This window comes from Castor canadensis, chromosome 4, assembly GCF_047511655.1.
Source record: "Castor canadensis chromosome 4, mCasCan1.hap1v2, whole genome shotgun sequence".
Taxonomy (NCBI): Eukaryota; Metazoa; Chordata; class Mammalia; order Rodentia; family Castoridae; genus Castor; species Castor canadensis.
Window position 1 is genome coordinate 157134082 of NC_133389.1, and position 27948 is coordinate 157162029.

The window sequence follows — 27948 nt, forward strand, 5'->3', positions numbered from 1 at the left end:
TTGTTTTTTTTTTTTTAATTCACAAGCTTCTGATGCTTCAGTATATAATTCATTACATCATTTTTAAGAGTAACCTTGCCTCACACAGGTGGGTTTCACACACACTCCCCACCCCCACTTACTCTAATTTTTAGAAGTCTGCTTTTGGAAGTACAGTAAGTTTTAGTTTTCTTTCATTAAGTTTTAAAAATAATCAGTACATTTACTATGAGTGAAGTAAAGGTTTACTAAGAAAATTAATGGCTTTTAGGAAAGATTTTGAAAAATGTTTATTGGGTAGTAGTAGTGCATTGCTGTCAATGAGATGGATAAGCCTCATTAGACAGAATCACTTTATGCAACTTTTTTCAAAATACATATCTGCAAACACACGTGTTTTCCCACCTTTACCTTCCCCTCCATTCATAGGCACTCACAAAAGGTGGAATTATATAGATAAAAACATTCTGGGGAGCCTTTTTTTTTGGTGGGTTTAGAGTTTGAACTCAGGGTCTTGTGCTTGCTAGGCAGGCATTCTACCGCTTGAGCCACTCTGCCAACCCACATTCTGGCTGATTTTGATCTTAGCTATTGTCATTCCCAAATTTTGCTGCATTTTAGAATCTCCTGTGGAACTCTAAAAACAATCTGATGGTCATACCCCAGGCCCAATAATCAGAGTGTCTCTGGGCAGTCAGGCTGGTTTTAAAGCTCCTCAGGTGAGTCCAATGTGCAGCAGTTTGCGAAGCACTGTTTAAGTACAGAAGCACTGCTTCTGACAATTCAGTGGGATTTTGGCCATGTCAGTTTTAAGCCTTGGTTGCTTGGGTTGTTAAGGTAAACTGTCACGTAAGGCTTCAGGTCGTCCTTTTCAGCATATGACATAAAATTCTGAGATTTTAAAAATTCAGTCTGGAGATAAAATTGAAGCACTGTAGAAGTATCCATTTTTGCCAATGTTACAAACGTTTTAATGAAAAAAATTTAAACACTATACACCTTTAAAATTCAGATTTGCCTTCCCTCAATTATTTTTAGCTTCTTTTTAGACAGTGAGGGCAAATGGAAACATAAAACTTACCAAAGAGATCCCTTTCTTCCCTAATACACGACATTTGCCGGTAGCTTAGGAATATAGTAACATAATGACTGGGGTTGTATGTATAAATTAATATTCATTTATACTAACTTGGAAATGCCTGCTGTTACTATCTTATGTATTGTAGTGCTGCATTGTTTGCACTGCTTACTTCAGGATAGCTAGACCGATCATGAGTTTTGTGGGCACTTACACTTACTAATAAATTTTCTACTAATCATGAAGAAGTGATTTTAAATGCTTTATTTGGTATACAACACTTTAATTATTTAGGAAAATAATAAAAATGGTGGATAAATGGAGAATGAACTAAGTCAACTGAAATGTAGGGCCTAACAACTTAAAAAAACAAACTGTGTGGCTTAAATTGAAGCATGCGTCCAAGTAAACCTAACTTGCATAAGATGAATGACTATGGGTAGGGCAAATGATGGGACATATGTAATAACTTAAAATAACCAACAAAAACATGTCTTCTAACAGTACGTTGCCTGGCATTTCAGTTTTGCTATTTTTGCTAAAAGCCAAAGTACTAAAACAAGAGGAAAAGTGTCCGTTATGGTACTATGATGAAGGGGAGGACTTGAGGGATTCTAGGAAGGTCACCCTCCTCCCTTTTTAAAAATGTTTTCAATCCCAAAATATAAAATCAGTTGCTACAATTTTTTTTTTTTCCTTCCACAGTGTGACCTTAGCAATATACTACCACATAAAGAACAGGTGAGCTCTTTAAAAACCTGTCTGATTACATTGCATGGTACCAAGTATAGTATAAGGACGTAACTATAGACACCATAAGCTATTGAATCACTGGAAATTTTTGGTTGTTCTTAGGACTCTTTTGAACACTTTTAAAGTTACTGAACATCCTAAAGAGTATTTGTTTCTGAGGATTATATTGATTTGATATTCACTGTTTTAGAAAGTAAAATTAAGAATTCAGAATACATGTGTATATATAGTATGTTAATACAAGTTCCCGTAACCTTGATACTTTGGTATTCTGAGCTAGATAATTCTTTGTTGTGGGGCTGTTCTGTGCATTGTAGAGTGTTTAATTGTTGTTCTCTGCCTACCACATGCCAGTAACACCTTCCCCCCTCCCCGCCCCCATTGTGACAACCAAAATGGTCCCTGATTAAGAACCACTTTGTTAACATAATATATTTTTTCCTAAATAACTTTTTCTCCATCAAGAAAGTTTAGTGAAAAGTATGTTCTTTGCACTTTTGTGGCTCTCTTTAATGTTTGGCTTAATAGACAGCTAGATTCTCTGTCTTCAGTTGTAATTTGTTTTGAAAAAGCAGTAAGACAACACCTCCTCATTTAGACACATAGAAAAGGGTGCATCTTAAAAACTTTCAGATAATTCTGTATGTTCTTTAACAATATTATCCTGAAACCCCACAAGGGTTAATGTCTTAAATTAATTACAGTGGAATTTTACATCATCTCAGTGAACTTGATACATTAATGCTAATCTGTCTTGCACAGTGAATAGATCTTTTACCAGTACAGGATTTTATATACATTGATCATTTAGAAAATACTGGTTCACAGGCTTTTTTTTAATATAAAAAAGCTCATTGTTATATCACCACCAGTCTTACCAAAAAAGTCTAAAAGTATTAAGAAGCTATCAAGTATAGAGCAGAATGTATAAGCTTTCCAAAAATTGATCTTTTAAAAGCCTGACAGCTGGCTTTTATCATGGCAACAAATACTTATTTTTCCTTGAAGTGACAGGTGGTCCACCTCACTCATTTTTCTTTTCGGTGGGGCTGGAGTTTGAACTCAGAGATTCACACTTGCAAAGCAGGCGTTCTTACTACCTGAGCCACACCTCTAGTCACCACTTCATTCATTTTTGAGAATATTTGTACTTTCAAATAAAAATGATGTTCTATTATAAGCAACTTGTTCAGGTCATAGCTAAATCACAAGTGCTTTTCCTTATCACAACCATACTTCAGTGTGCAGAATTGATGCTGTATGTGAACGTCTGTTTCCTCAGAATATTAAAAAGTAAAGTCAAGATTTACTAACATTACTTTTTACTGCTTCAGCAAGGATATGCTTAAGTGAATTGAGCTTTTTTGTTGTTACTAAAAATGGCAGTGAAGGATAAAATGACTACTGCTATAATTTGGTGACACAACCTTGATTGATGCTGAAAAATCAGCAGTCTTACTCACTTTTTCTTTTTTGCAATCATTACAAATGCACAGTGGCAAAAAAGCGATAATATCTCAATAGTTTTATAAGAACAGCTTTGGCCTCCTGGGCTTCCTGAACAAGGGCTTGCCTGGGTGAACTCCAGAGAGCTGCAGATCTCAAAGAATCACTGGAATGAACATGGTCTATTAGTTTAATAAACTTTTCAATGAAAAGACTGGTCTCTTTTTAAAATAAGAAGGCCACTGAAGTCTTTAACTCAAACTAGAAGAAACAAATACATGATACAAATGTAATACAGAGACTAGAGAGAGGAAAAATATGAGACATCTGGATCTCATTCACATTCATGACAGTTTTAAATTCTTGCTTGTCCACCACTATTGCTTTGTATGAGGAGTGAAAATATATTTGGTTTATTATCACAGCCTGTTTAAGAGGGTCTGACCGTTGTAGAAAGGGTCTCACAGTACTGGATGTGTTAAATAAAAAGAGGTTTTAGGGCAGAATCTAGGAAAATTTATACAACTGCTTGCTTTTTTTCAAGGTTAGGCTTTTCCTCTTGACTCCCTCTGTACCCCAGAGGGTAATGTACATTTTTATTTTACAGAGATGCAAACAGATCCCTGGATATTTTTGATGAGAGATCACATCCACTCACAGTAAGTGTGGCTTTTTTGAAGTTATATTTTTCTTTGAGTTTATTTCATACTGGTTTGCTTTGAGATCATTAGAAAAAAATCACTCCATCTTGAAATTAAAATCATCTTTCCCAACTCACGTTGTATCTAATTATCTTAGAAAACGGTGTTCTATCAGGGATATAATAGAGTAAGAACTGACTTGCAGCTTTCTTTAATTAGTGAGCTAAGGTGAGTAAAGGTACTGTCCTAATAACAGAAAATAGCTTTTCAAAAGATAATTTTAGTAACATCAAACAATGCAAATATTTGTAAATTAAATAACTTCCAACAAACATATAAAGTCTTTATGAAGAGAATTTAAAAATTTTTTTTTTGGTAGTACTGGGGTTTAAACTCAGGGCCTGGCACTTGCTAAGCAGGCGTTTTACCACTTGAGCCACGCCTCCAGTCCAAGAATTAAAAATCAGTTAAAATGGCATGACCACATGTGGGTTGCATACCTGTGATCCCAGCACTCAGAAGGCTGAGGCAGGAAGATGGTGAGTTTAAGCCTGGGCAGCTTAACAAGACCCTGACTCATAAAACAAAAATAAAAAGTCATTAAAATTTAAAAAGTCATTTCCTCAGCACATATGAAGATACTTTCTAGTGTTCAGTAGCCACATGTAGCTTCTGTTGGACTGTGCAGCCTTAGAGCCTGTTGCTATAGGAAACTAAACAGGATGGCATGATCAGTAGGACTTCTCAGCCTAAAAGTAGAATTGGATAGAATTCTCTGGAGGGAAAGTGGAAAGTGTCTGTTTTTCTTTATAAATGGTGATGGGTATTGAATAATTATGGTAGAGGAATGTGTTGCTTACCAAGAGGATACATTCTGAGAGGTGTGTTATTAGGTGATTTTGTCATCCTGCAAACATTGCAGAGTGCACTTACACAAAGTAAGACAGCTGCAGTGCCAGTAGGTAATATCTCTAGGACTGCTGTTGTGAGTGTGGTCCACCATTGACTGAAATGCCGCTATGCACAGTGTGACCATTGAGAAATACCCATTGCTATGGTTACATGGACATGTGGGCACAATGTGAAGACTGCTATGGTAAGAATACTGCAAAAAGAAACAAGTACAGAAAAAAAATACTGAAAATGTTTTCTTCAATGGATACTTACATTGTATTTTTTTTTCTTTCAGCGAGAGAAGGTTCCAGAGGAATACTTTAAGCATGACCCTGAGCACAAATTTATTTACAGATTTGTTCGTACTCTTTTTAGTGCTGCACAACTAACAGCTGAATGTGCAATAGTAACTTTGGTAAGATATTCCTTATTTATCAAACATCTTTAGAAAATGGTCTTGTATAGGCATGGTAGGTCCCCAAAGTTGTCATCAGAAGGCAAGTTCCTGAAATTATCATCAGAAGTTTAAGAGAAGTCTTTCAAAGGAAAGTAAATAACATATTTAGGTTCAATAATCATTACGGTTTAAAATGTTGCCATTACTTTTTTTTTAATCACAAAACAATTGCTATTAAAGGCAGTAGGAGCAATTTCTCCCCACCACATCTCAGTACAAACATGCATATGTAGCATATATGCACTCATAGGGTATGCTGATGAGGTTGGGGTGGGGTGCAGTCTACAGAGACTAGTTCAGTGCAGATCTAAGCCAAGTTCCAGGCTATCTTCCCCAGGGAACTCTGATGTGTGTTATGATTGAGAATTACTGTCCTTGCTGGAGGTGTGACCCAAAAGGAGAATGAAGCCCAAAAGCAAGCGTGAAGCCCTGAGTTCAAACTGCAGTACCACCAAAAAAAAGAAAAAAAAATTGCTGGAGAATTACTGTCTTCAGTTCTCAGTTCCTTGGATGAGGGTGTTTATCCATCCCTCCTGACCTCTTGTGTATGTCGATGCCCAAGATTGTGGTACCAATAGTTCTCAGAAAGGCTTTGTTAACCTGCTAACCTGCAGTTGTGTCTTTACCTTTTTGTTAACCATACAGAATCCCTATGGTAAGACTATCATTTTGAACAATAAAGTGGTTGAAATTTGCTCCTTCCTCCAGCAAATGCACAGTGGAAAGTCAATTGCATGGCCTTAAGGGAAAGAGTACCTACTCAGTACTTCTTTAGAATTTAGAGAGAGGGCTTTACCTGTATGCTTGAAAGGAACCCCCATAATGGGCACTTCATGTGTAAGGAGAGCTGAGTTAGAAGAGGAGAGCTCATTGTAGACAAAGTAAGTTGATGTTCCTGTGAGAGCAGGGTGGCAATGTTTGGTCATTTAAGGAGAACAGGACTGGAACATGAATCTGATCAGAAGTAAGGAATTAACAGTAGCAGTTCAAATGCAGAGAAAACATGTACAATGAAAAGTGGAGAGAAAGTCCTCACAGATCTACCATTAGCATTTATGGGCCAAGTCTCCAGAGGAGTGGCTAGAGTATAGAGAACCAGGAGAGAATAGTTCAGGTAGTGCCAAATGCCAAGAAGATAGAGCAGGGTAAAGGGTTAAAGAGTAATTAGAGGGCTTTCTATTTTGGAGAGAATGATTGGGAAGAACCTTCCCAGAGAAGGTGACATTTGGATAGTGACCTGACTGAAGCCAGGAAGCCAAAAACATAGGTGTTACAGGCAGAAGGACAAGTGCCAAGACTGTGATGAAGGAATGTGCTTCCTGTATTGAAGGAAAAGCAGGTGCATGTGGCAGGAGTAGTAATGAGGGAAAGAACAAGGAAGATGAGGTTATACCAGTAATCTCTCAGAACCTCACAGCTCTCAGGTCATGGGAAGAAGTTAAGTGCCAGGATGATGAGTTAACGTTTGGTACCTCTTGAGCAGGGACTAAAGATTTTCCTAACTGCTTTAGGGAGAGTAGACTGTAGTTGTCAGGGGTCAGAGGAGAAGCAGAGAAGAGGGCCAGTGATGCAGGGGAGCAGTGACAAATGGTGGCTCAGAATAGCCATCAGATTACCAGTGAAAGTATTTGGGGACAGGCGTTGCTAACAGATTGGAGTCGGGTAACTGAGATGTTGGGTTTTGGCCCCAGCAACTAGGCAAGTGGCAGTGAGTGCCTTAAATATTAGACTTGGGGAGTGGAGAGTTGGAATGAAGAGCTTGTTAGTGAAGTGTGAAGGTACCAATGGCCTCATCAAGAGTTTTTAGTAAAGCAACAGGGGACAAACAAAAAGTGGGAGGTGAGGAGCTGGCATGACAGTGAGCAAGGAGAGGAGGCATTCTGGGGATGGTGGAGAATGGGATGGGAACAGTGTAAACACTCTGGGGAAAATCTGAGAGACTTCAAAAGAATTTATCGTGGGGACAGTGTTCTGCAGAAGTGGGATGGCTTTAGCTGCACTAAGAGTTGGCTTTAGTGTGAAAAAGTACTCTCTACTGACACAGAAGGACAAGTGATATGAGTGTCCTTACATAACAAGCTTATCAATAAGGGGAAATGAGGGATTGCCAATGTTTCATTGTTCTTTAATTATTTCTATAAGAGAGTTGTATCCCGTGGGGGGAGGTTCATTCTTCAGATACCTGAGAATGTGCCAAGTTTGGGAAATGGAAGGAGAATCTCCCTAAAAACATGTTCAGAAGCCACTTTGTTTTTTAAAACAGTTGAGTTTAAACATTGTCACATCTGAACTGTCAGTCTTAATAACTTCAAACAGTAAATAAACTCTTAAAAGTGGACTTTGTTCTTTTTGCCTCAATATAGAGTTCAAATAGTGTGTACAGAATGTTTACCTTCCATATCTTTGACCTCTGTGATTTTTACCAACTATGGTTCGAAAATATTGGGGGCCGGGGGATAAGGTGTCTTTCTTGTCCTTCTCTAAATGACATAGCATAACACTGTTTGCATAGCACTTAATGTTGTATTTGGCATTGTCAGTAATCTAGAGATTATTTAAAGTGTATGGAATAATATACATAAGTTACATGCAAATCTATGCCATTTTGTACAAGAAACATGAGCTCCTGCAAATTTTGGTTTCCAATTAGATTTGGTCCTAGAACCAATCTCTGATGGATACTGAGGGGAGTACTTACGCTCTTCTGCAGAGCACCCTTTGAAGTAACAATAAATTACAACTTCCTCTATAATTTTTACTCAACTGTAAATATCACCCAATTTTTTGTAGAAGAGGTGTTTGATATATGTAATAGCATTCATGAGACCGGCTGGTTTCAGAGTCCAGGGATACAGAGAACAGGCAGCTCTGCTGCCCCTTAAAGTCAGCAGAATTGGCTTGGTTGTAGATTATAGGCTAGAGAAAATGAACTCTCATTGAAGTGATAGTGGAGATGTGAAAAATAAGGACTATGAGAAGGATATCCTTTTATATCCTTTATAAGGCACTGTTGCTGTTGTGCTGCTCTGCTTGGCAGCCACTGGGAGGCTCTCTTGTCTACCAGTTCTTTCAAGTAGTGCCACACAGGGTTGGTTAGTATGAAAATGAAAAGATTAAAGTGAACTCACTGTGCCTTGGGTTTTACACATTGAAACATGGCATACCTGCAAAATCACTGTGAAGTCACCAGCTAGGTGTGGTACGTTACATGCGGGAGGCACTCAGGTTTATTGAACAATTTTAATCTGCACTGGACTTATGTGTGCTGCCATTTAAGAGTGTGAAGGTGGTTTCTGCTCTTCAGGATGCCCTTTGCTGAGATGTTCACTCCTGTGACCAAAATTGGGCTGGAAATTTGCATGAGCAGATTAGGCAGCAGAGGTGTCTGACCTCTGATCACAGGTGTCAGACCTGTGATCTGGTCTCTTGCTTTGACTGAGCAAAGTCTCTATAGAACTTAAAAATAAAAGGCACTTTCTTCTGGTCACAGAAGAAATCTGTCATTCATAAATAGTTTTAACATGGCACTTGAAGTGAACTAAAATCAAAGACCAGTGCTCTACTTTTGCAGGTTTACTTAGAAAGGCTTTTAACTTATGCTGAGATCGACATTTGTCCCACTAACTGGAAAAGAATTGTTTTGGGAGCCATTCTTCTTGCCTCCAAGGTTTGGGACGATCAGGCTGTATGGAATGTGGACTACTGCCAGATCCTCAAGGACATTACAGTTGAGGACATGTGAGTTTGTAAGGTTTGGGTGAATTTTCTAACCATTTTCCAGTAACTCATTTGCTCCCATAAAGTTTACATTTTAAGAAATATTTTTAAAGGTTACATTATGCAGATAATGGAAATAGACATAAAACTACTTTCTGTCCAGCTGTGTAACAATTCATATTTCCCATCATTAATTGGTAGGTCTTAATGTATCACTATCACAATAATTTTTTGGTAAATTGAAAGGTGGTTTTCTGGTGGTCTTACCACCAGAACAACAAGTTATAATCTCTTTATAGGCAGTCTAAGCTGGGTGCCGGTGGCTTACGCCTATAATCCTAGCTACTTAGGAGGCAGAGATCAGAAGAATCGTGGTTCGAAGCCAGCATATGCAAATAGTTCGTGAGACCCTATCTCAAAAAACCCTTCACAAAAATCAGGCTAGTGGAATAGTTTAAGGTGAAGGCCCTGAGTTCAAGCCCCAGTACCACCAAAAAAAAAAAAAAGGCAGTCTATCCATTCAAAGCCCTTCTTAAGGGGAATGTCTGGCCTTTGAAACAAGTGTCACGGTTAAGGTCTTAGGGCTCCTAGACATTTGAGAGGTTTTACTTTCAACCTGAGTCACATATTACATACTTGCTTTTGCTGGTCTTTCTTCCCTTTTTATCTGAACTTCTATTTCAAAAACCAAAAGTAATGATTTCAGACTTGTGCTCCTGCCTCCTTCCCCTGCCCCATTTGGACAGTTGTCTGTGTTTAGAAGTTGGTCTGATGGGTTAGGAAGCTCCAGGATTCCTCTCAGGCAGTCTGAGAAGCATTGCTGGAGCACTTGCTTCTCAGCTACCCAACCACAGCATCACTTTGTGGGCCTTGAGGTAACTATGAGAGTACAGGGAGCACAAGTGGCCACCATCATAACAAGGCCAGTTTGGCCACCCTGCCTGCTGTGAAGGGCAGGGCCCTGAAGTTGGTGGGTAGGATGAGCAAGGGGAGGTATTTCCAGCAGACTTTCAAAGTGCCCACTTGACAATGAAAATGTCTTTGTGGGAGGCATTTAGGAAGAAACCTCTTGATTGTATGAGCATCATAGGGAGATCCAGATCATAAGGAGGGCTTGTGTTTGTTTTCTTTGCCAATTTATTTCTGTAGATAAAACTGTCACTCTGAATTAACAAACTATAACCAAAGTGAGGACACCTGTGGCCAGGAAGGGACCCAGGGATTATTGAAGTACCTTTTGGTGAAAATGACCACTTTAATTTGATAATTGTGTAAACTGAGTGGTTGTGGTGATATTGCTGGTAGCCATTTTAGCAAAGGATGTGACAACAGAATTTGAAACAAATGGAAGGACTTTTGGAAGTTAAAGTGACTATAAACTAGTCCTATGAAGAAAGTAAAATTTGTAATTATGAGCAGTAGACGTGGCAGGATGTCAGTTGAAATTTTCTCAAAACCTGCAACTAAGCTGTCTGAGGTGCTTGTTCTAGTTATAAGATGAGAGAAGATGCAGGGAAATGTGTCATTTTCCACAAATGTGAGCCCCAGGGGCAGTAGTGGTGGGGCTAGCTGCAGCCCCATTTCTCACCACGCTTTCTGTGTATGAACAGAGAAACACCAGGAGCCATGTTCCTAGAAGCAAGCTGCTTTTGTTTGGAAATTGGAAAGCATTACAAGAAAGTATTTAATACACATTTGTCTCATCCCCCTGCTGTTGGCTATTTGTAATGGTCTTACTTTGAGTCTAAATTGAAAAAGTCAAAAATCAGTGGCTATCAGATTTTTTCCTAAAACTTTCCACTATCTTTGGGTCTTGTTAAACTATATTTCCCTTCAAAGGAATAGCAGCTGCTGTTCAGAAAATTTGCTGTGCCTATAAATGGTATGCTATTCAGCCATTAAAAAAAAAAAAAACCCAGAAGATGCATATTCTGTAGGCATAATGCTTTTCTTCAGTGATTAAACCTCTATTAATAGACATGTTAATCCCATGAAGTACTGTATTTCTACACAGTTAAAATGTATTAGTGGAGAAAATATAAAGGGAATAGTGAAGGGCATTTATTCCCATAGTAAATTAAGTCTTGATTAGATGATTATCAAAACATTATCTGATTTACATTTCTATAGACTACTGTCATATGAACAGGAAATTAATTTTTGGAAGTAGGCTGGTTGGTTTTAATTTCAGTAAATGAGAAAACCACAGCTCTGCTCATATTCTACCTATTACAGACAGGAGAACACAAGCATTGTTTTTAAACCAAGAAACCTTGTAATATTTATACATGTTGTAAAATAAGCCATTCTCGTGTCTGTTTAAATATTAATTTTTTTACATAATTTCTACTGAGATTCTTGTGAAAGTGCTCAGATTTGCTCTAATTTTATATTTATTGACTTAAACCTTCTGCAGGGTAGCTGTACGGTTATGTAGCAGAGGACTGCTCCCAGCCTTCCCCTCCCCACTGTTAAACTTGCCTCTGCGTGTATGTGTACATGCTGTTCTGGCCAGCGGCGGCAGATGCTGAGCATCTTGGGAGTTCATTCTCATCACAGAGTCAGAGTTTATAAGTTCGGTGCTCTACCAGAGGTCATATCCTAAAGTGGATTTAGTCTAGCCAAGATATTTGTCTTTGATCTTTGTCTTCCACAGTTTAAAGTGTGCATTTTGACTGCCATAAGTGACGGTTTCTCACCTTAGTGTAGTATTAAGGTGAGCAGAAACTTGCATTATGGCCTTTGACATAGCCTCATGTGCTGGGGCAGGGGGAAGGGATTTCCTTTCCCATCCGATGTGGCTTATTTATTTATTTATTTGAGATGAATCCTTGTTGCCTCAAGAGTTTTTCCCCCTCAGAGATAATAGCATGGCTCTCGATGGATCCATTTGTTGCCGTGGTGATGTGCCCACTCCTTTTGTTGGCGCTTCTCTACTTCAATAAGCCCCTTCCTGTTATCAGCCCGGTGAAAATGTCTGCAAGTTCTTCAGAGCTAATAAACAGCATACATCATTCCTTTCATCTGCTCACTATAGTGGGGCCTTGTGAGTGAGCGTGGAGTATGAATCGTACAGCTGCACTAATGGAACTCTGAAGAATGAGCCCCCGAGTCAGCAGCATGAGTGCATGAGAGGGCCGTAACCTTTTCCCCTCAGCCCAACTCAGAGTGCTGGGATGCAGAAAGGACCACAAATAGCTGTACCTTGTTTGAGCATTAGTGTATTAATCCAGCTGGGTAGCCTTTATTTGTTTCAAAACAGAGTTGAGAGCCATCCTAGAAGCTCAGAATGATATTTTTGAAGATAGCCCAGTTGACTAAAATTGTCCTGTGTTGGTTTTGTTGTGTTCCTCCTCCCCCAGGAATGAGATGGAAAGGCATTTCTTGGAGCTACTCCAGTTTAATATTAATGTTCCTGCCAGTGTTTATGCCAAATACTACTTTGACCTTCGCTCCTTAGCAGATGACAACAACCTGAATTTTCTATTTTCTCCTCTCAGCAAAGAAAGAGCACAGAACCTAGAGGTAAGGCTCTGCATTCACTATGTGTGGTTTTCTGTGAGCCACTGACACCACATCTGCAACTAAACCATATTGCGTAGTGATGAAGAAAATGGAAAGCTTTTCAGTTAACACATGGAAGATCTTATTAATCATTTGGCATCATAATTCCTGAGTCTATCAAATTTAACCTGTTCTTAAGTTTTCCTTTTGAGCTGCTACCTTTCCACATAACCGTACACGGATAATTTCTTACAATTGTATCCCTAATTATATCTACATTATTCACATACTCAACTGCTTTTTACTCAGTGTGTGTGTTACAAATACTGGATGAAGGAAGTATGTAGGTTTCTTGATGGAAGTGGTAACTTACATGGGGCAGAGTAATATTCACAACTAAAATGGACTCATTGAAATGGCATTTTCTGTGACATCTTGGTGTACTTTACAATAATTTTTTTTCTACTGTAATTAATGTGCAAGTGAAGTATAGTACTTTCTGATGCTTCAGTCATTAGACCCTTCCTGTTCTCCAGTGCAGTACATGCCTACCTCACTGAAATTTCCTTAGTGTATATAATAATCTCATGAAGATTGGGTAGAATTTGAATAGGTGAATAGACACCGATTGCTTTGCACAGGTGTCTGTTCATTGTGCTTGCACAGTTGCACAGGCACTTGCTATTGAGCCTGTCACATCTTTGACCTCTTTGGGAACTTAATTTTAAATAACTTAATAAAGTTCCTCTTTCCCAGTAATCTAAGTTTAAAGGATGTTACTTTAGCAAATTGGCAGGAAGTAGCATCCCTGGAACCTGGCAGTACAGACCTCAGATAGCCAAAGTCCTGGCAACTGTGAAGTAATCTAAAGCATGGCTTAAGATCAGTGGAGCTTTTTGTTTTGTTTTTGTCTTTAAAGTTAGAATTCTTCTTAAAATTCTCCCTGTGTTCTATTTGATTGACTTTCCTAGGCCATTTCAAGATTGTGTGAAGACAAATACAAAGACTTGTGTAGAGCTGCTATGAGAAGATCTTTCAGCGCTGACAGTTTCATTGGTATTCAGCGCTCTAATGCCATACTCTCTTAGGGGCTCGGGGTGGTAACTTCATGGGCTCCTCTGCAAAGCCTGGAGAAACCCCACCCTCCTGCTTAGAAACCGGCAAAGTCAATATTTTCACCGAAAGAGAAGACCTTGAATTCAGAGACTTGTGGACAATGACAATTGCACTCCATAGGAAAGAATGGGACCTTGTGAAATCAACAACACACTTTCTGTCCTTTTTAATGTAAACAGTTACAAAAACCACTCCAAAGCAAAAGCTCCGAACCCACACGCAGTTATTGCTTACTGTGTAGGCAAAAAGCTGTGAACTATGTGAGGTTTTTTTGACTAATAATTTAAAATTTGAGAGTTAAAGACACTAACCATACAACTTCAATGTTTTCTTCCCTTCCCCTTCCCTCCAAATACTGCTGCAAATACCTTTAGAATTGATGCAGTATTACCATTTAAACATAGGACTTTTTTTTTTTGTCCATTCCATTTTCCACTTGGGCTAGGACTTAAACCTGGGCCTAGCATGTGCTAGGTGGATGCCCAACCATTGGCCCCAGCCCAAAACATGGGACTCTTAACACTCATGAAACCACTTAGGAGCAGATTGTAGCACTGTTTGGTATTGAAGATTCTTCCCACTGTACTATCAAAGCTGCTAGTCATTATTGGTAATCAGTTTAAACCAGAAAGCTGCTGGACAACATTTGCCATTCATATTCTTTGCAAGCAAGACTTAAACCAGCCTTTTGGCATGTTTTCAGTCATGAAGAGAAAGTATCAGTTACCACTTGTATTGGGCCCATGCTGCATTAGTTGTGAACTATTAATGGTGCTTTTCATTTCCTGATAATTTTCCTCTTATTTGTTAAATAACTGTATTAAAAGATATTTTCATAATGCCACCCAACATAGTGGCCCAGTGATAAGTAGCAGATAGCAAAGTGCAAGGTGTCCTGAAAGCTGTAGTGCAGTTTTAAGCTTTGCTATGCTTGGGCTCTCCGGGCGTTGCAGAAGTAAAAAAGCTACACATTTTTACAAAACATCATTTGAAAACTTTAATTTTGTAAATTTTGAATATTAAGCTTTTAACTTTAATTTTTAATTTCAGTCCCTCTTGAAGATGGCAAACATTGACTGAAATTAAAAAAGTTAAAAGCTTAATATTCCAAATATGCAAAATTAAAAGAAGTGTAATTTAACTCTCAAGTGATGTTTAGTAAGTTTGTAGCATTTGTACTTCTACAGGTATCAAAACTTAAAATTGCATTGTTTTTTGGGATACCTTGTATCTGTGTGGAAGAACCCTTTTTAGATAGGTCTTCATAGGACTGGGCTCTATCTGCTGTGATCACCTAAATTTCCTTTCTCTAGATTTGTAAAGGAAGATTATAAAAAGTGTTAACTCACATATGATAAATGAAAAAGAATTGGACCCCAATAGCAGCAGGTGAAATGAAAGTGTTTTTTTCAATCTACTCTACGTGTTAACCTGGCTGTAGGTGTCCCATTTCATGTACTTGTATTTAAGAGGGAACATACGTGTCAGGCTCTAAAGATCAGGGAGTAAATAAGTTTAGGAGATTAAAAACAGTGCCACTTAAATTTGAAATGTTAAAAAAACCCAAAACCTTAATGTTCTCAACCATATGAAACCTATTTATCTTGTCAAATGTCATCTGAGGAATCTTGCCTGTAAGTGAAACCTTTCTGGGCCAGGAATACTTTCTCTTAATACAGCAGTGCTTCACAGGATATTGAGTGCTGCAGGTTCCATCATTTTTAAAGGACAGAGACATACGTGATCAGTAATGATGTATGAAATAACTACAATCTACCACCTCAAAAAACAACATTGTTAATGGAGTTCAGAGCTTGGAAATTCAAGTATCGATTGCAGTTTTATTTTGAAAAGAATGCTACAACTTAACGTGGTTTTTCTTTCTCATGTTTATATTAAAAGAAAAGCTAATAAACTCTATTTTAATTAAAATATGGCTAGTGTGTGTGTAACATTTCTCTCTGTTCACAAAGCAATTCATCTCTTCAGAACTTCAATGTCCTAGTATGTTTCAAATATTTTCAAACTGAGCATTAAAACTGCTACTTTGATCCATGCCTCTAGGTAAGGTGTAGTAATGATTTCCTTTCTTAGGCTCTTTTCCACCCGAAGATAATTTATTACACCAAAACTCACTGGTCATAGTCCTTAGTGGCATGGTGTATTAGATGGCATCGTTAAATAGTTCACTATTGTTCCTGAGAGGGAAAAGCACATTAGAAGATACTATTAGGTAAAATGTACCAAAGAGAAAGGAATGACAGAATAGGGTAGAGTTAGAACATGAGGTATTTGAGGTTTCTAAACAGTTAAATAGAAGTATAAGAACTAAACTTGGGGTCGCTTAAAGCAAGTCATACAATTTGACTTTAACATGCTGTTCTCAAGTTCACATTTCAATTAGAAATACACCAAATCGCTAAGGTTTAAGAGCCTAGCCACCCAGCTTCAGCAGTTCCTACTGAATCCTAATAGTATTGCTAAAGTATCCATTTGTACTTTCTGGGTACCTAACAAATCAGATTTTAAGATAACTGATCCCTTTGCTCTTGTACATTGCTGATTAGGATAAATGAACTGACTTTATTTGAATTTATTTTATTTTTTTGGTGGTACTGGGATAAACTCAGGGCCTTGTGCTTACTAAGCAGGTGCCCTGCCATTCGAGCCACGCTGTGAACCCTGAACTGACTTAGTTTAGAAGGAAAAGATGTTACACATGACTGTTTATAAGATAATTTGCACCTTATAACAGAAATTCGAAGTAAGTGAGTGGTCAAAGTTTAAAAGGTAAATTGGAGGGACATTAGACATGAGTGACTTAAGAACAAGTTGGACCAGGTGGTGGTGGCTCATACTGGTAGTCCTAGCTACTCAAGACAGAAATCAGGAGGATCACAATTGAAGGCAAATAGTTTGAGAGATTCTGTCTCAAAAATACCCAACCCAAAAAAGGCCTGGCAAAATGGCTCAAGTGGTAGAGTGCCTGCCTAGCAAGTGTAAGGCTTGAGTTGAAACCCTAGTACTGCCAAAAAAAGGTTGGCAGAATAAATATCACTAAAGATTGCTCTTCCCCCTTTGGCCTTCTAGAAGGCAATACAGTCATTTTGGTAAGTGGGAAATTGGGTCAACTTAGGGAAAGAATATGAAGGTCATTGTAAGCAAGTTCTCTGACCAACGTCAAGGGGCATGGGAACCAAGCTGTTAATAGGTGCTAAGTGGCATTTCCCTAGAAAGACTATAGAAAGGCATACCTTCCTGGACTCACTCATTTTCTTTTGTTTGTTTGTTTTTTTAGTTTTAACTGGTATATTGTGGACTGACCTTTGTTGTTTTCATTACAAGGAAAAGACCAGGATCAGCAATTCATGTGGTTTATCCCCACATGGGAACTTTTGGTGCTTAATGTTTGTAGTTAAAGAGAAATTTCTTTCACTGTATCAAATTCCATCCTGACCCACCCATCAGTATTCCCTCTTTATCCACATATGCCCATGGTTTGTTTTTTGTTTTATTTTGGCAGTACTGGGGTTTGAACTCATGGCCTCATGCTTGCTAGGCAGGTGCTCTACCACTTGGGCCAATCCCCAGCTCTAGTGTATGTCTGTGTTCTTGAAGTCCAACAGCAGTGACTCCTGGTTTTATAACAGTTCAGCAGCTCAACTTTGTTGTTTCCTATGTCTCTAAATACAATATTCTTTGGTTCAAATAACCTGAAAACAGTCCAGTCTTCATTCTGTATTCAGGTTAGGCAGTGTTTTTGGAAACCAGCTGCAGCATTCAGGCTAGCTAAAACCTTTCACCACCCTTCTCTCTAACCACATTTACAATGACTAGCTTGACTGTTCCCTCACCCAGAAGCTGCATTCTTGAATACAGCACTACTTGGAAAAGCACTTGACAGCTGGCAGAGAAATATCCCAAGTAAGTGCTAGTTTCCATACAGAATCTGTGAATTGTGCCTAGCATCTATCAAGTCAAGCATTAGGTTACCTGAAGTCTGCCAGCCACTTGCCCACCTGCAAGCCCTGACACTGTGCCAACAAACACCACAAAAGATCTTAAGCACGTTAGGAAGGCCTGTTCCACTTGATTTCTAAGGCAGTTTTCATTGAACTGTTTTTAAATAGATTTGGCAAGTGAGAGAACATGGACTTACTGTGAGATAAATTTTAGGAATACCACTTTGTTCTTTAGGACCTGTGGGTTATAGGAAAAATAGCCAGGAAAGTGAAATTGTATAGAAATTAAGAGGAATCCTGAGCCCAACAACACCAAAAAGTTAACATTCTTTTAAAAGGAACATATTAGGTGATTTTTAAAAGTTCAAAAGCACCTAACCTTACAACTGCTTAAGGGCTAAGCGATTTGAATGTGGTTGGGGAAATTCAGTGGCAGTCTAGAACCTAAGGTCCTCAGTCATCGGGTACCAGTAGTACCTACTTAGAAGACCTCAGAGTATACCCAAAGTAGTCTGCTAGCTTTCAAGTAAAAACACAGTTTACTGCTTCATCTTAACCTTCTCAGTTCTAAAAAACTGTATCTGCAGTGTAAGAACTGCTGAAGGCTGAGTGTGTGCATCCACCTCCCGTTCCACTCCTGCTTGGCTTAGGACTCACCCACAGCAGACCATCCCAGCCTCCTCTACCACCTTCAGTTAGTGTCCAACCTGGCCAGACTCAGTGCTGTTACTGTGACCCACTTCAAAAGCATTAGCACCAGGTTCAAGGAAATGCAGGTTTTCATGGCTCTTGGGACTAGATGACTAAATGGCCCTTTGGATCCCCTTGCTCACCTGTTGGAGCCCAAAGCCTACCTGCATCCCTAAGGCAGCTGTTCCCGACTCACATACTAAGCATTTCCCCTGAGGACTGGGTAGCATCCCTACCTTCTGAAATCGGCCGTTTCATCTGTCATTGGAGCTTTGTTTTTAAGGTAATCCATTTATAAAAATCAACCTACATCTATCTCTCCCCATTACTGCCAATTTATTCCCTCTCCCTTAAAATTGCATTCATCTCCCCAGCTTGGGGGTCAGCCAGTTTGGCTTTGTTCTGTCCTTTAAATGTCCCAGATTTTCTCAAGATGTGGTCCCCAAAACACCTGCCTCTCAGCTCAAAACACCTAAGAAAACAAAGCTGCTCTAAGTGCAACAGTGTTGGGATCCCAGAGCAGTTGAACTAGGAAAACCTGCTGAAGTCTAAACAGTAATGTGCCAACCTTGGTCTCGTAGTTGGAACAAATGCACCATGAAGATTAAGAGGTTAACATTAGGGGCAAATGGTAAGGGGCATCCAAGAACTCTGAGTTATCTTTACAACTTTTTAAAATGTTAATTTTAGATTTACAAAAAAAATACCCCAAAATTACATTATAAAAAAAAAATCTGGTGCCCCTAAAGTAGTAAATCTCAGTTCCAGCAGCTGAGGCTTGGGAGTCTACGTTTTTCACAGGAAAAACCCCCTGTAATTCTTCTGCATACTCAAATTTAAAACCCCAGCCAGGTACCAGTGGCTCATGCCTGTAATCCTACCTACTCAGGAGGCAGGGATCAGGAGGATTGCTGTTTGAAGCCAGCCCGGGAGAAGGTAGGCTGGTTCAAAAAAATACCCAACCAATAAAAAAAGGGGGCTAGCAGTGACTCAAGTGGTAGACCCCCTGCCTAGCAAGCATGGGGGCCTGAGTTGAAATGTCAGACCACCCCGCCCCCGCAATTATTTTGAAAGCCCAGTTTCTCCATTCTCTCCTGAACAGCTGCTGCCCCTTGCTTTATTTACCTGAACCTGATTTAATCCTTTAAATCTGAATCCTGAAATATAAGTACTTCTGTTCTCCCCTTTTCACAGATGAGAAAACTGAAATACTAAGAAGTGTCCAAGATGAGAGCCCATCCACAGTGGAGTTGGGATTTGAATCTCCAGTCAGTCTGTCTGTCTAGTCTATGCTCATCACCATTCTGCCTCTTAGTGTGGTTTCCATCTGGACAAACTGAAGAGCTCTGTAACTAAATCTTTAAAAGCATTATTGAAGGTATCATCCCAGGCCCACCTTTTCTCCCACCTTCTAAGGTCCCTCTGCTCCAGCTTGTGACTACCCTTCCCTACATTTTTCACTGGGTGAAAACCAGTCAGGAAGAAGCAAGAGGGAGCTGTGCAGAAAATCCCATACATGTAAGGAAGGCTGCTTTCTGTCGGGATGCTGCTCCACTACTGTGTTCCAGTCTCCCTCACCCAGCTGCCCTCATTTATGTACCAATCTAATAAAGCCTGCAGCACTCACATTGACACTGAATTCATGCTTATAGTCAGTCACCTCTTAGTGGATTTGGGCTATCTGCCCTCCACATTCTAAGCTCCCAATTACTCATGTTTTCCCACACACTATGCCTCTGAACACTGCTGGAGAACACTGACATACTAGGCATAAAATGGCCCATGCGTAGTACATTGGTGGCTAATCTGCATTGTGCAGGGCAGCCATCGTTAAAGGTAGTCTGGCAATGGTTGTCTGATGTCTGTTCAGATTATCAATTTCTATTCTCTTAGTTTCCTGACTTGAATTTAGAGATCAATACCTAGTTGTGGATGTTCATTGTGAATGACGAACAGTTTTAGGAATTCTACCCCCAGCCAGATGTACAGAGCACACACCATTTCTACTCACACAGATCCGGTGTATGGATGGAGAAATTGTAAAACAACACTGTCTGGAATGTGTCTGATTTTACTTATTAATAACATATCTGATTGTACAGGTAGACTCCACAACTCAGATACTCTAAGACAGCATTGTGCTTCTCAATAAACAGGAGAAAAAGACTTCAGCACCATCTTTCCATTTTCTTCACCATTGTTTTAATGTATCTTAGAAAGTTATCTACATTAATTGGGAACAAAGAAACAAAAATAGACAGTTCTTCGTTTTTCATAAATAACTAATCTCCATATTTGATAAAAATCTCAAACCATTATTTTACCTTCCACAAATATAATACAAAAATTTTTTGAAATAAGGTCAACAAGTATTTTGAGACTAACATAACCACATATAATTGCTGTTCTACTGACTTCCAGAAGCCAAACAAAATAGAACCTCCTCCTCAAGACACTGGGTTTCTTTTTGTTAGTGTTAATGAATTCAGAATTCTAATAATTTGCCAGTAATAATTTATAGATTCGAATTGATTGTCTACAAATAAAAGATTGCTGGCTATGACTTGTAAATTCTGGATTTGGCCTGGCAGTGACTGGTACTGCATGGGATAGGCACTACATACATAAGGAAATCATAAAAGCACTGAATGCCCTGGACTCTGGCTACTGACTCGGTGTGTGCCTCATTTGGCTCAGTAATAAACTCACCTGCACCAAACCCGTATCAAAAGTCACTAAATCTCTCATATATATAATATATATTAAGTATATATACTCACCCACAAACACACATACTACACACACAGTTTGTAACAACGTGAAGTAATATTGTCTTAAAAGGATGTACCACAGACAGACTCATCCTGTAATTGTCATCAGCTGCTAGAAGCTTCTGAGTCAGGTTAGTTACTTACATCCTGCCCACCCTTCACCTTCTTTAATGTCTTGGTACTTTTTTTTCTTCAGAACCATCCTCCCCAGCCCAGGAACATTTCTTTGGAGACAAGAAAGGGCATGCAGAGGGATCAGGCAATTCTTAGCCACTGTACCTCATACCTGCCTGGATTTGTGATGTGCTCTGTCCTGTTTGCCACATTCGGTGTTAGAAAGCAGTTATTCAAAGCTTTGTCCCTCCTGCCCCCCTAGGTCTTTCTGTGGAGCACAAAAGTGAAAGAAGCTTCTTTAGCAGGGGTAGCAGTTCATTAAAATATACAACTGTGCTTCCTAGCTCTGGGGTTCCCATTCTGTACTAGAGAGTGCAGGTCACAGATGCTGTTATTAAGGTTCCATGTGTGATCGTGAGGTTTTCTCCTGGCAGCCGGTGTCAAGATTAGTGCAGCCCTGGCCCAGGAGGGAACAGCCTAATGAATACCAACTTTCAAACAGTGCTACCCGAACATTATTTAAGCTTGTACATGTGTACAATTACATACAACACACACACACACACACACACACACACACACACAGGCCCTGCTCACTGACAATGTGGAAATATGATAAAGGTTTGCAAGAATAAACCAATAAGGCACCAAGAAAAATGATTTCTAGCCAATTTAGACAACTTCAAAAGTGAGGAGGGAAATCCTGTCAATTTTTTAAACCTCCTACAATGTGGCCAACTGAGGGTCCATCAGTTTCCTTAGGCAATCTTCTATCTAAATCCTCAGCCCCTAACCTGTGAAGTGAGACTACTTAAAACTGAGCGGTGAAAGAGGCAGCCTAGAAATTGCATCTCTGACATAAAACTGGGCCCTAACACCCCCTCCCCCTTCCAGCCTTTCATTTCATTTATTGTTTTCATGAGTATGGTTTGTTTTTATAACAAAAATGCAAAGCAGGGGAAATTAAGTATGTAGCTATAGAAGCGGAGTCTCTCTTCTGGTTTGGGTCGGGGTGACTTCAGGGAAGCAGGTGAGCTTCATCTGGTCTCTTGTAGGCAATTTGGGAAGAGAGAGGGCAGAGACGACAACAGAAACAAAGAAGTGCCTCTGAAAGGATCCCCTAAAATCATGAACTATAGTACCTCCCTTAGTATATTTAACTTTTACTTAAGTAGATTATCTTAATTTTGACATGTTACTAAAATTTAAAAATAATTTTAAAAATTAAGTCACTTTCATCTACTTCATCCCACTGCAATCACTCCTAGATTCTTCCATGAAGAAAAGGAAGAGGGGACAACCCAAACCCGGCACAATAACTGAGGGCAGCAAATTCTGGGAAGACATATTAAATGAGAGAAGAGGTCAAGGTGATCAGAAAAGGTCCTCAGTTGGAAAAATGAGAGGAAGTGGTGCTCTAGGGATCTACTGGAAGCTTCTAGAAGAGGGGTCTGAATGAATAGAGCAATAAGAAATGCAGAGTTCTGTAGCTATTTATGTGTGCTAGGTTTTGTGAAACCCACTGACATTTTAATTTTGATTCAGATAAGAGCATTTTTATAAATGTGGACAACTTTTGAGAGACCTTCAAACTATACTAGTCATTACCCCCACTGGCTCTGTGGAACTAAACATTTGCCCACTCAATACTGTTGGAGTAAAACTGAGTGAGGCTTAAATTTTACTTTTCCAACTTTGACACAAATGAAGTTCAAATACTTAGACTGCAGTTGTTTTTCTAGGGAAGCTTTCTCAGATTTTAATTGCTTTGGCCATTGTAGCTTCCTTAATTTAGTCTCCACTCAGTCCTGGTCACTGCTATTTGCTGGCTGATGTACTGTCACTCCCTTTTCCTAGTTGTGGCCTCACACTCTTCATGAATGAATGGTTAAACAGATTAGGAAAGCAAACAGAATTTTCTAATAGCAAAGAAACGTGTGTGTGTGTGTGTGTGTGTGTGTGTGTCTCCATGTGTGTGTTCATTGCTCTACAGGTTTTTTCAAAGAGGAAAAGGAGCTGGGGGCGGTGGGTTTCTCTTGGGGTAGCTTTACACTGATCCATATTTAAGAGCTTCCTGAAGTATGTTATAGGTCTTATTTGTTTTCATTGACTGCCAAGAGCACTGTCCTGGTACTTTGGAGGCAACCTGGCTAGAAACTAGCATAGTCCAGAGACTGGGCCAATGTTTGTTCACAGGTAGCGGGCCTCCCTCCCCCAGTTCCAGCACTTCATTGGAGGGTGGGTGTGGTTTCTAATCACCGCTCTCCTGGAGAGGAGGAATAAGAAAAGCAAGAAGACTGTTTAACATGATAAAGGAGGTGGGGTATGGGAGCCGATAAGAGAAACCTTGGAAATTTAATTACTGGAAGCACATCCCGTTTTGTTTTGTTTTTTAAGTCCTTTAATTTAAAAGGGAGCCCCCTTTAGAGAGGATCCCTAAGTACTTCCAGAAGAAGAGAGCAGGCTTATTTTCACCAAAATTGTAGCCCAAGTTCCTTTTTTAAAAAAATAATAATAATCACTAGAGCTTAGTAAGAACCACCCAGTCCTTTGCTGGCACCAGTCTAGAATCCACCATCAACCAATCACCATCCCATAGGCCCTCCCTGTGGCAAACGTTTATGTGGGATATTCTATAATGCCATCTCTAACTTATTCAATATACAAAGCTGGCTCTGTCAGGAATGAGAAAGATTACAGTACTACTGAAAGGAACCTGAAGCTCAATAAACAAAGTTAAGGACAAGATCCCTAGAACTTCCTAATCTGGTCACTTTGGGGAGGCCTTAACCACCTCATGCTCCCCTCCTTGGGAGGGCTTGGGGCTACACACAGGAACAAGCAGCTGGTCTTCTTGGCCACTTTTGAAGCAGTGGAAGAAGTTAACTGACAAGCACACTCCACACCTTCCCAGTCACAGGAGCCCACATTTTCACGGTTCACATTTTTAAAAAGACACACGTATAGGAAATATATTTTCCCAATTTAGACCACACAGTTCAAAGAAACCTGAACCAAGTGTAACCTCATTACAATGCCAACATGAGGATTGTAAAGCCCACAAAGCAAAGGTAATTTTTGTTGCCAAAATGCAACAAAGTTAAAAATTAAAATACATATAAATTAAAAAGAGGGTTCCTCTAGAGAAGGCAGTAAGAAATGCAAACTAGAATACACGTGAGCTGAGCCCCTCTGAGAACTGGGACAGGTACTCCCTTGAGACTGCCCCTTTTCCCCCTCTCCAAGTCGCCCCTGGAGGGGAGGGACATCAGCACCATGAAGGTAAACGGAAGTGATCTTCGCAACAAAACAACAAAACAACCCCCCCCTCCCTCAACTCCCAGCACGGGTCCCTGGGCCATAGCCTCCTCCTACACATGCGACAGGGACACCTGCTTGTGGTATGCGGCGGCGGGGCCGGGCGGCCCGGTCCTGCCGGTGAGCGCGGCGCTGGCCTCGGCGTAGTCCCCTGCGGCCATAGCACCGCCACTCTTGTGGCCCCGCCGCGGGCGGCAGCAGCAGCGGCTGGTGAAGCGCCGCCAAGACTCCACCGTCTTGCCGGACCAGATCCAGACGCCCGACGTGATGCCCACCACCAGGCACATGAAGTACTTGAGCATGAGCACCCAGTACTCGGGCTTGGCGCGCGGCTGGCCGGCGTCGGGGCCCGGGCACGCGCAGGTGAGGGCGGCCTCCCAGCTCTCGCGATAGTGCTGCTCGTACAGGTAGCAGGCCACCACGATGCTGGCTGGCACCGTGTAGAGCAGCGTGAAGATGCCGATGCGAATCATGAGCTTCTCCAGCTTGTCCGTCTTGGTCCCACCCTGCTTGATGACGCTACGGATGCGGAAGAGCGACACGAAGCCCGCCAGAAGGAAGAGCGTGCCCACCAACAGGTAGAGCACCAGTGGGCCCAGGACGAAGCCACGCAGCGAGTTCAGGTTCTGGTTGCCCACGTAGCAGATGCCCGCTACGGGGTCCCCGTCCACGGAGCTCAGCGCCAGCGCCGTGATGGACTTGACGCTGGGGATGAGCCACGCGGCCAGGTGGAAGTACTGGGCATAGCCTGCGATGGCCTCGTTGCCCCACTTCATGCCAGCCGCCAAGAACCAGGTGAGCGATAGTATGACCCACCAGATGGAGCTTGCCATGCCGAAGAAGTAGACCAGCAGGAAGACGACGGTGCACAGCGCGGGGCCTGTCGTCTCATAGTGGATGTGGCTGTGTTCCCGACTGCAGGCGACGCTGGCATGGCCCACGACCAGGCGCACCAGGAATCCCAGCGACACGCACAGGTAGCAGGCAGACAGGAAGATGATGGGGCGCTCAGGGTAGCGGAAGCGTTCCATGTCGATGAGGAAGGTGGCCACAGTGGTGGAGGTGGAGATGAAGCACAGCACCGACCAGAGGCCGATCCAGAAGGTGGCGAAAGTGCGCTCGTCCGGGCTGAAAGACGGCTGGTAACAGGGCACTGCACAGTTGGGCACCTGGCCCGTCCTCACCTTGTTGTAGAGTGGGTGCGACTCCTTCAGGATGGGCACGAAGGGATCGCGACACGTGCACACTGATGGGCCTCCCGAGGCGCACTCGCCCCCGGAAGACGGCGCCCCTGGTGGGCCTGGGAGGGTGGGCTTGGCGGGGAAGGACCTGGGGGGCGCCGTGGTGGCCTCGCTGCGGTTGTAATCCATGCACAGGACCTCGGCGTCACGGCCCAGCACTGGGAGACGATCGCAGCTCATGCGCTCGGGCCAGGCGAAGCCGTATTGGCGCATAAGCGGCGAGCAGCCGGCCTTGGCGCGCTCACACACCGAGCGGCAGGGCGGCAGCGGCTTATGGTAGTCCGGCAGGCAGATGGGCGTGTACATGGAGCACAGGAAGAAGCGCAGGTCAGGGGAGCAGTGGATTTCCACCAGCGGCCAGAATTGGTGCACCTCCAGGCCTGCTTCGTCCTGTGTGTCGTGGTTGAACTGGTTGGGCATGTGCGTCAGGTTGTAGCCGATGCCCCGGCACATGGGCACCGTGATTTCCTGGCACACCGGGGCCTTGGAGGCGGCCGCCGCCCGGCCCACCAGCTGCGCCAGGAGCAGCAGCAGCAGCGAGGGAGGCGCGGACGGGTCAGGCCGAGCCATCGCCCCCTCCCTCCCCTCGCCTCCCGCAGCCCACAAGGGGCCAACGCAGGCAGAGGAATCCGGAGCCGGGGCTTCCCTCTCCCGAGTCTGCGTGACGCCGGGGCTGGCAACCTGTTGGTTTCTTTTTCTCTTAAAGAAATCCGTCCGAAGATAAACTGCTTCTGGAAGGCACTGCCTCCACTGGTTGCACTCAGCTCCTCGCGGGATTGGGCTGGGGAGGGACGGTTAGGGCTCCGATTCCAAGGAAAGGACTCTTAAAAGAGAAGGGGGGAAGACAAATCGCAACCACTCCTCTAAAGAGGGGCGTTAACAGCTCGGGTCCCGCAAATGGTCTCCAATCTTTACCCCTCTCTGTTTCTACCCTCCACCTTCTGGAACCAAACTTCTGACTCCCCCGCCACCACCACCACACACACACACACACACACACACCCTCCCCTTCCCGGCCGGGCCCTCCAGGCTGTGCCTGGGGACAGAGCAGAGCACTCAGTCCTCGGAAAGGGGCAGAGGAACCGGGAGAGCAGGGAAAAAGGGAAGGCGCGGGCTCTCACCTCAGAGGATCCTGCTAAGGGACAGATTTCTGCTGCCTGCCTGGGTCCTCGGTCCCTGGGACACCGCTCAGAAACGCGACTCCGATTCGGATCGGCGCTGAGAAAGTTTAGCGAAAGGCCAGATACCGGTGGCGGCGACACATGGCAGCAGGTGGGAGCGTCTCAGAGAGCAGGGAGCCCCCCGAACACGATCGGCACAGGCCGGTCACTCGCCTTCTCTTCCTCCGGGTCCCCCCGCATGATCCGGGAGGAGCAGGGCAGGGGCGGGCCGTGCGTCCCACCGGAGTCCGAGAGCAGGACGAAGGGCGAGCGCGCCCGGCAGCACCTGGGCGGGAGAAAGGCGGGGTGCAGCTGCCAGGGGACCTCGCCGCCTCACAGCAGAGCGAGCAGCCGGCGCTGGCCGGGCGGGGACTGCATGGTGCGCGCCCGCCGCCGCGTCCCGCCAGCCGCTCGCCTCCTCCCCTGCAGGGGGCTCCGCGCTCCAGCGGACTCCTGGGGGCGGTGGCGGCGCGCTCGGGACGCGCCCGGCTCGGCTCCTCCCCCGCGCTCTCGCACCCTTTCGCCCACCTCCGGCGGGCACCGGGCGGCGCGCAGCGGCGGCAGACTCACGGCCTCAGGCTGACTGCCCTCTCCCGCCCCACCCGGGTCACCTGCTTCTAATGCCCGCCGGGAAGCCCCGCCCCGGCCCGCCCCCTCAGGCTTGGGCTCGTGTGCTGGGCCGCCCCACCATGCTCTCCGCGCGTCTCCGCCCACTGCCCCGCGGGCTCGGCCTGTCCCCCTGGCGCCCTCTGGCCCCGCCCGGAGCGGGCAACGGAGGAGCACTGGCCAATAGTGGTCAGGGACATGATGGGGGCGGGGTGAATGCTAATCACCATCGCCTTGAGAGCCCGGGCGGGAAACCCTGGCCACAAGTCCCTCCGGAGTTCTCAGCCCGAGCCCCCCTTGCTGCGGGGCTCCCTTTCCTGTACTATGCTCGCTCGGGGACGTCGGCTCCTGGTGTCTCCACTAGGTCTCCTCTGTGCAGGTCAACTTCCTTGCAGAGTCGGGCGCTTGTCTGAAAGAACTGCTCAAAGACTCATGGTTAGCTATGGCACCTGTCTCCCTTCTGCAATGTCTTGGACTGGGTGGAAGAAAAACCAGTCCTTA

The 27948-nt window shown here is 42.8% G+C and overlaps 2 protein-coding genes across 4 annotated transcripts in view; one reads left to right on the forward strand and one right to left on the reverse strand.

Annotated features, from left to right (window-relative positions):
- Positions 1-15519, forward strand: part of Ccnyl1 (cyclin Y like 1) — a 36891-nt gene extending 21372 nt beyond the window's left edge. Inside the window, exons 5-10 of one of the 3 annotated variants that reach the window (XM_074071576.1) lie at positions 1763-1798; positions 3864-3915; positions 5087-5206; positions 8916-8986; positions 12328-12490; positions 13441-15519. In XM_074071576.1, the coding sequence (XP_073927677.1) occupies positions 1763-1798; positions 3864-3915; positions 5087-5206; positions 8916-8986; positions 12328-12490; positions 13441-13557 (559 nt within the window). In that variant the 3' untranslated portion in view covers positions 13558-15519. Of the gene's footprint in view, positions 1-1762; positions 1799-3863; positions 3916-5086; positions 5207-8819; positions 8987-12327; positions 12491-13440 lie in introns of all 3 variants that reach the window. The other 2 variants (XM_020173400.2, XM_074071577.1) reach the window with 2 other exon arrangements.
- A 4897-nt stretch (positions 15520-20416) lies between these two features.
- Fzd5 (frizzled class receptor 5) lies at positions 20417-26411 on the reverse strand. The gene has a single exon (XM_074071575.1). The coding sequence runs from the start codon at positions 26249-26251 to the stop codon at positions 24494-24496; it is 1758 nt and encodes a 585-aa protein (XP_073927676.1). The 5' UTR covers positions 26252-26411; the 3' UTR covers positions 20417-24493.
- Between the last annotated feature and the right edge of the window lie 1537 nt (positions 26412-27948).